General features: G+C 60.8%; 1 protein-coding gene across 4 annotated transcripts; it reads left to right on the top strand.

Moving 5' to 3' along the window:
• The first annotated feature begins 525 nt into the window (after positions 1-525).
• On the top strand, positions 526-5,402 carry SCARA3 (scavenger receptor class A member 3). 4 transcript variants are annotated; one of them, XM_040698079.2, is made up of 6 exons: positions 526-889; positions 1,873-1,929; positions 2,101-2,220; positions 2,547-2,645; positions 2,929-3,972; positions 4,629-5,402. In XM_040698079.2, the coding sequence occupies exons 1-6, from the start codon at positions 883-885 to the stop codon at positions 5,066-5,068; spliced, it is 1,767 nt and encodes a 588-aa protein (XP_040554013.1). In that variant the 5' UTR covers positions 526-882; the 3' UTR covers positions 5,069-5,402. The 4 variants fall into 4 exon arrangements, with proteins under 4 accessions (XP_040554013.1, XP_040554012.1, XP_040554015.1 ...); XM_040698078.2 differs by having other exon boundaries at positions 1,870-1,929; XM_040698081.2 differs by lacking the exon at positions 526-889 and adding an exon at positions 1,227-1,306.
• Positions 5,403-7,156: the final 1,754 nt, after the last annotated feature.

The following is a 7,156-nucleotide window of genomic DNA, read 5'->3' as shown; positions in this document are numbered from 1 at the left end:
CATGTGGGACCCTCACCCCACATCTCCGAGCCAGGACCACAGCACCAAACCACAGCACCCACAGCCCCAGCCAGAACCATGGGCTCAAAGCAGGACCCCAGAACCTGGAGCATAGCAACTTGTGACCCTGATCCAAATGTGGATGCCATGCCCAGCACCCCAGACCCCAAATCTCACCTCCCCGTGGCCTTGACCAAGCCCCAATTCCAAACCCTTCAGCCCGACCCCATGCACCAGAATCTCATCCCCAGACTAAGACCCTGTAAAAGACAAGACCAATCCCACCCCCGGACCCTAAATATCAAACCCCAAACCCCATCTCCCCATGGCCATAACGAGGACCCCATCACCAAACCAGGACCCCATCCCCATACACCAGGATCCCATTCTCAGTCCAAGACCCCATTCCCAGACCCAAAACCCCCCCAGTACCACTGGGCACAGCCCCCAGAACGCATCCCCATCCACTTCCCCAACCTCCTCCCCACCCCATCCCTCCCCTTGGCCGGCACAGCGGCGTTCCGTGGGACATTTGGTAGTCATTAGGGCCGGAGGGAAGGAGGCAGGCGCGGGAGCAGCCTTTCTTCTCCAGCGCATATCCCGGCGCCTCACGCTTGGGTGGACGGCAGCCAAGCGCGGCTGCGCTCCCCGCACCCCATCCCGCAGAGGCCATGGGTGAGCGACTGGCCCTGGGGGTGCCCCCCAGCCAACGGGGTTGCTTCTGAAGGATCCCAAAGGCTTTTGATCAGGACGAGGAAGGGCAGCGGGGTGCCCCGGCCATGCTCGGCAGCACGGAGGGAAGGGACGTGAAGGGACAGCTGGGGGGATCCGGGCGGTGAGCCCCCCCCTGCGTCCCTGCTCTCATCCAGGCTGTTCGGGGCGATGAGAGGTGAGTGAGGGTCGGAGCCATGGGGAGATGTGGGGTGAGGAGTGGGGCTGGCAGCACAGTAGTGCCAGAGTAGGGGGTCCCTGCTATCATCTTCAGAGATAGGAGGTGACCAGGGGAACCCAAAGCCCTCTGGGGTGTTGTCCCAGCTCTGAAGACACCCATGGCGGTGGGGGGGTGGGGACAGGGCAGACCTCCTCCTCGCGCTGGGCAGAAAAGCAAACATGGGACAACGTTAGGCAGGAGGGACGCGGAGAGCAGAGGGAGGCCCCCTCCAACACCACCGCCCTGGGTTTCCGTGGGGGAGGCAGGGTTTATAAGCAGTGGATGCTGGCGGTGCGGCACTCCGGCCATGGGACGCGGCCCCTCGCGGCACCCTTGGTGCAGCAACCTCAGCGCCGAGGGCTGGCTGTGGGGCAGGTCGGGGGGCTTGGGCAGGGGGGAGGCTGCAGAGCCGTGGGGCTGATTGTGTGCAGTCCTCAGACGGATGTCGGCAAGACAAGGGGGATCTGGGGAGCTTGCCATGCACGCAGGGTGCTTGCGGGGGAAGGGGGTCCTGGGCTTACTGCCCCCCTTGTTGTGGCCCAGCTGCTCACTGGGTTGTGGCAAAGCCCTTCGTGTTGGAGGATGGCCCTGTAACCATTTTATGCTTTCCATGCAAAACACAGGGATGGGACAGCTCAGAAATGATATTATTTTTGGGAATGAAGCAGGCTCAGAGGTTCTGGCCAAGCCCTGCAGAACCAGAGCTGCCACCAGGCTTTGGGTGACATCTCCAGAGCTGTGGTGACATTGGACTGCAGCACCTTTTGGGGAGCCACCGCTTTCCTTTTGGGGCTTAGATCTGCTCCGTGCCCTGTGCAAGGGTTTGGTGAATCCTTGGAAGGGATTTTGACCCAGGAGGGTGTCACTGCAGTCAGGCTCTCCCCTCGGCCCTGCTAGGGCTGTGGTGGCACCGACCTGCTCCTCGTATTGCCTTTCAGCAGAGGACCTGGTGGGAGGAGAAGAGGAGGAGATGCCATCCTTCCGCTACCGACCGAACGGTAAGGAGTGAGGCCACCCTGCCAGCCCCATCCATGGTGTAGGCAGGGGCAAAGGCCTGATACATCCCCTTGTCCATCCCTGATCCATCCCCGATCCACCTCTGATCTATCCCTGATCCATACCTCTTCCCTCCCTGTGGTACAACTCTGATCCATCCCTCTCTTGCTCAGGCAGGGCACGGGGTGGCTGCAGCCAGTGCCAGAAGAACCTGTCCCTGCAGATGGCCATCAAAGTCCTCTATGTCTTCTCCGTGCTGCTCATCGTGGCTGTGACCGTGCTGGCTGCCCTGGGTGAGCGCAGGCAGGGCTGGGGGTCGGCTCCTTCCCTCCCTCCCTTCTCCTTTCCATGGGGAATAGTTGGGCTCCGTGGAGAGGGGCTGAAGCAGCCCTAGATCCCAAGCTCCCAAAATGGCAAAGTGAAGGGACCCCATCTATGGGGATGTGTGTGTGTGGGGGGGGGAAGGAAGGGGTGTTCTGCGAGTGCTGTATGGCTCTGGGGGTCCCACTGACCCTGCTGTGGATCAGCAAGCCTTTGGAGACATTGTGGGATTCCCAAGCCCTTTGGTGTGAATGGTGACGGCTGTGCTGCCCCCTCACTGCCCACCTCCCCTCCACAGTGTTCAAGAAAGTCAACTCCATCTCTGGAGACATCAGTTCGGCCCAGATGTACTATGAGGAGAAGATCTTGTCCATCCAGGAGGACCTCCAGGAGCTAGGTGAGTCTGCACGGCTTCTCCCCAGCCATGGGGCTGCAGTGCCCATTGCTGGGGTCTGCGGGGATGGTGCGTGGGCTGTGGTGTGGCTCCCATGGTTGGCTGTGTGGGGACAGAGTATGGAGTGGGCTATGGGGTGGCTCCCACAGTTGGCTGTGCGGGGAGGGAACATGGGGTGGGTTTTGGGGTGGTTCCCATGGTCGGTGGTGTGGGGATGGGGCGTGGGGTGGGCTATGGGCTTCCACGGTTGGTGGTGCGGTGCTGGACTCCTTTGCCCTCCCTTCAGATGAGAAGAGCTCAGGCAACTGCTCCCTCTGCCTGGAGACAGGGCAGCTGGGTCAGGAGCTTGGCAAGCTGCAGGGCGAGCTGGAGGAGATCCAGAAGATGCTCTTGGTTCAGGAGGTCCTCCTCAACCGTACCTCCCGCACCCACGACGTGCTCTCATCCAGCAGCACCGAGATCAGCAGCGAGGTGGCCGACTGCTCCTCCTCCACCCGACAGCTGAACGAGAGCGTGGGGCAACTGGTGGCCCAGCTGGGGGGCTGGCGGGCCATCACCTCCCAGCTTGATGGCTCGCTCAAGGGCCTGGAACAGGAGCGCTTTGACGTGCGGGCCGCCATGCAGCAGCTCAACTTCACCTTGGGGCAAACCTCCGACTGGATCCAACTCATCCAGAGGAAGACGGACGAGGAGACGTTGACGTTGCAGAAGATGGTCACCGAGTGGCAGAACTACACGCGGCTCTTCGCAGGGCTCAGGGCCAACTCTGCCGAGACGGGTGAGCTGGTCAGGAGCATCCAGGTTGGCGTGGGTGCTGCAGCCCGGCAGGTGGGCCAGAACGCTGAGGGCATGCACGACCTGGTGCTGCAGGTGATGGGGCTGCAGCTACAGCTGGACAACATCTCCTCCTTCCTGGATGACCACGAGGAGAACATGAACGACCTGCGTTACCACGCCAAGTATGCGCAGAACCGAACGGCCGAGCGCTTCGAGACGCTGGAAGGCCGCATGGCCTCACATGAGATTGAGATTGGAACCATCTTCACCAACATCAATGCCACCGACAGCCACGTGCACAGCATGCTGCGCTACCTGGACGACGTGAGGCTCTCCTGCACTTTGGGTTTCCATGCCCACGCCGAGGAGCTCTACTACCTGAACAAGTCCCTCAGCCTGGTCCAGGGCACCACGGACCTTCTGCGGGAGCGCTTCGGTCTGCTCAGCGCCCGGCTCGACTTTGATATCCGCAACCTGTCCATGGTGATGGAGGAGATGAAGGTGGTGGATGTCCGGCATGGAGAGATGCTGAGGAACATCACTATCTTACGAGGTGAGGAGCATCTCAGCGTCCGCAGCCCAGGGGTGGGTTGGGGTTGGGTCTGTTGGGGGCTGTGCCTGATGGGGGAAGGCAGGTTTGGAGGCTGGGTCTTGGAATCATGGAGTCATGAAGGTTGGAAAACACCTCCAGGATCATCAAGTCCAACTGACAACCCATTGCCACCATGCCCACTCATAGAGTCATAGAATCATTACAGCTGGAGAAGACCTTTAAGATCCCCCAAGTCCAACTCCAACCCATCCCCCACCATGTCCACTAAACCAAACCACGTCCCCAAGTGCCACATTTCTGTGTTTCTGCACTCTGCAGCTTTCCCCTTGGTGCAGGTGACCCCACTGCTGGTCCTGGCGGGGAGGGCATGGACCCCCCAGGACAAGGATGCCTGAAACTTCCCATGGGGACTTCTGTGGCCTACGGACATCCATCCACCCACATCCCCAAGCATGCTGGCAGGGACCCACTGTTCCTAGTCCTGCCCAGGGCATCCCACAGTGCCAAGAGCACCAAATTCAGCCCTTCTGAGCACTGTCCTCTGCTGCCTTTGGCTCCAAAAGGGGTGTAACTCCAAGAAGAAGCAACGGCAGTGTTACCACCCTGCGATGCCGCACCCCACTTACTGCATTCACTCCTTCCTCTTTCTCCTACAGGTGTGCCAGGCCTCCCAGGTCCCCGCGGCCTCAAAGGTGATGTTGGCATCAAGGGTCCCGCAGGAAGCAAAGGAGAGAAGGGCGACGCGGGCAGCCTGGGCTCACCAGGCCCCCCCGGCTCCCCCGGACCCCCTGGTCCCCCCGGCCCCCAAGGGGAAAGGGGTCCCCTGGGCGCAAAGGGTTTTCCCGGCCTCAAGGGTGCTAAGGGCAGCTTTGGGCAATCTGGCTCCAGGGGACAGATGGGACCCAAGGGAGATGTGGGTCCCCCGGGGCCAGAGGGGGGACCAGGACCAACAGGACCCCCTGGTCCTCAAGGAAAACTGGGGCTCCCTGGGAACCCCGGGGCTGTGGGACAGATTGGCCCCATGGGTCCCAAAGGGGACCCTGGCTTGAGAGGCCCCCCAGGACCGCCAGGTCCCCCTGGTCCTCCTGGCCCATGACACAGTCTTGGGGCCATGCTGATGGCACTGGGATGGAGGAACCCCTCCCAGCTCCAAGAGCATCTCCTGCTCCCATTGCCAGCCTCTGGGTACAGGGCAGGAAGGACCCTAGGGGGTCCAGATCTCCCCAGCCTCATGCTTTTTGGGGTGCACAGGGCTGGTCCCTGGCTCTTAAGTGGGCTGCAGAGTCCTGGGGCGTGGGGTCCCCGCAGGACGAGGACCTGTACGGGCTGGGGCACAGCTGGTTTGTGCCCTATTTCGAGCTACCTTCACCCTTCCTTCCCTGGCTGCACCAGCAATGTAATCCTAGCACAATAAATCTGTATGGGGACAAGCGGTTCCTGCCTCGGGGACATCGGGATGGGGGGCCCAGGAGGGCTGGGGAGGAGCCTAGATCCAAACTGGGGCTATTGGCATGGTACAGATGGTGAAGTGAGATGGGAGTATCCCACAGAGCTGTCCGCAGGCAGGGTTTCCCCAAACCCCAAATCCCAAAGATATAACCATGCTGTGCATCAGCTGAGGGCAACAGCCTCATGTGTGTGTTCACGTATGTACGTGTGGGTACATGGAGGTGTATGTGCATGGATGTGCACGCACACGGATGCGTGGTGTGCACACGCACCTATGTGCATGCAAACAGGCGTGTGGACACGTGGTTGTGCACACACAGGGTGCCCATAGGCTTGTGCAGATGTGCACACACAGCTGTGTACATGCATATTGGGCAAGGTAGGGGTCTCTAACAGACAACCCCTCCTGGCCCCAAAGCAGGGCTCCTGGAAGCTGTCCCCATGTCTCAGGCTGGCAAGCAGGGTGTGGGTTGTTTTTCCCTGGTGGAGGGCAGGGAGGGGGCAGCTGGAGGCCCCAGGTACCCGAGCTGGGACCTTGGTGCCAAGAGCAACATGGAGCTGTGGAAAACAGCTGGCCTCACGCCTAGCCCCACCTCAGGCTCTCCCCAGCCTTGCTGTGGGGCTGCAGCACCCCCCCCCCCCCCAGCATGCACACACCTGCACACACGGCTCTGCTTCACTTCCTGCTCCTGGGTGAAACAGATCTTTGCCAACAGCAGCTCTGACTTCGTTTTCCAGATGCTTGTTTAGGCCACAGCTCTCCCCGTCCCTGTTCCCACTCCAGTTCCCATTCTGTCCCCATCCCTGTTCCATCTCTGTCCCCATTCCTGTTCCTGTTCCCATCCCTACCTTCATTCCATCCCCTTCCCATCCCTGTTCCCAATATCACACCCATCCCCATCCCATTCCAACATCCATTCCCATCCTCATCCCTCATCTCTCATCCCTCCCCCCTCCTTATCCCAATTCCACCCCCACTGCATTCCCAACTCCATGATCACCCCCGCCCCCCCCCATCCCATCTCCATTTCCTATTCCTGTTCCATCCTCATCCTCATTCCTGATCTCATCCCCATCTCCATCCCATTCCCCCGCTCCATCCCATCCCAACTCCCATGGCCACTACCATTACCGTTCCCATCCCCATTCCATCCCCACCCCTGCCACCCTCCACAGCCCACAGCTCGGGGAGCTCCATACCCTCCCCACCAGCCCTGCCTGGGGTGCAGGTCCCAGCCCACGGGGCCGTTTATTGCTGTTGGCATGGAGGCTTCCTGTTTTCATCTCAGAACTAACAGCTGCAGAGCTACAGAGCTGTGATGCTGTTGGTTAATGCAGGCAACCCAAAAGCTTGTGGAAAAAAAGCTTCTTCCCACCTGAGCATCCCAGGCACAAACAACAAAGAGCCACGGCCCTGACCACCCCCGTGCCTCAGTTTCCCCATCCGGGTATCACCCTGACACAGAGGAAAGTGACACGCAGCCTATGGGCAGTGATGCCCACGGGGACACTGCCCAACCCTAAGCTCCCAAGGACACCAGAGCTGTCGGCAGGCACTGGTGCCAAGCACAACAGTCGGCAGCTGCAGCACCACTGGCGAGCCCTGGCCAACACCCCCATCCTGTGAATGACCCCATTGATGGCAGCAGCAGGGCAGCTGCTCAAGGGAAGGGTGGGGGACAAACACCCACGTCCCCCCATCCCCCCCCCCCCGGGGCTCCTTGCACTCTGCCCA

Source organism: Gallus gallus, chromosome 3 (assembly GCF_016699485.2).
Source record: "Gallus gallus isolate bGalGal1 chromosome 3, bGalGal1.mat.broiler.GRCg7b, whole genome shotgun sequence".
NCBI classification, from domain to species: domain Eukaryota; kingdom Metazoa; phylum Chordata; class Aves; order Galliformes; family Phasianidae; genus Gallus; species Gallus gallus.
The sequence above is the reverse complement of the archived record's forward strand: the minus strand, read 5'-3'. Positions and strand labels throughout refer to the sequence as shown.

Bases quoted from the DNA above. Each gene is read 5' to 3' on its own strand.
- SCARA3 (XM_040698078.2), top strand. The intron at 2,221-2,546 runs GTGAGCGCAGGC...TCCCCTCCACAG, and splicing joins GACCGTGCTGGCTGCCCTGG to TGTTCAAGAAAGTCAACTCC. The intron at 2,646-2,928 runs GTGAGTCTGCAC...CCCTCCCTTCAG, and splicing joins GGAGGACCTCCAGGAGCTAG to ATGAGAAGAGCTCAGGCAAC.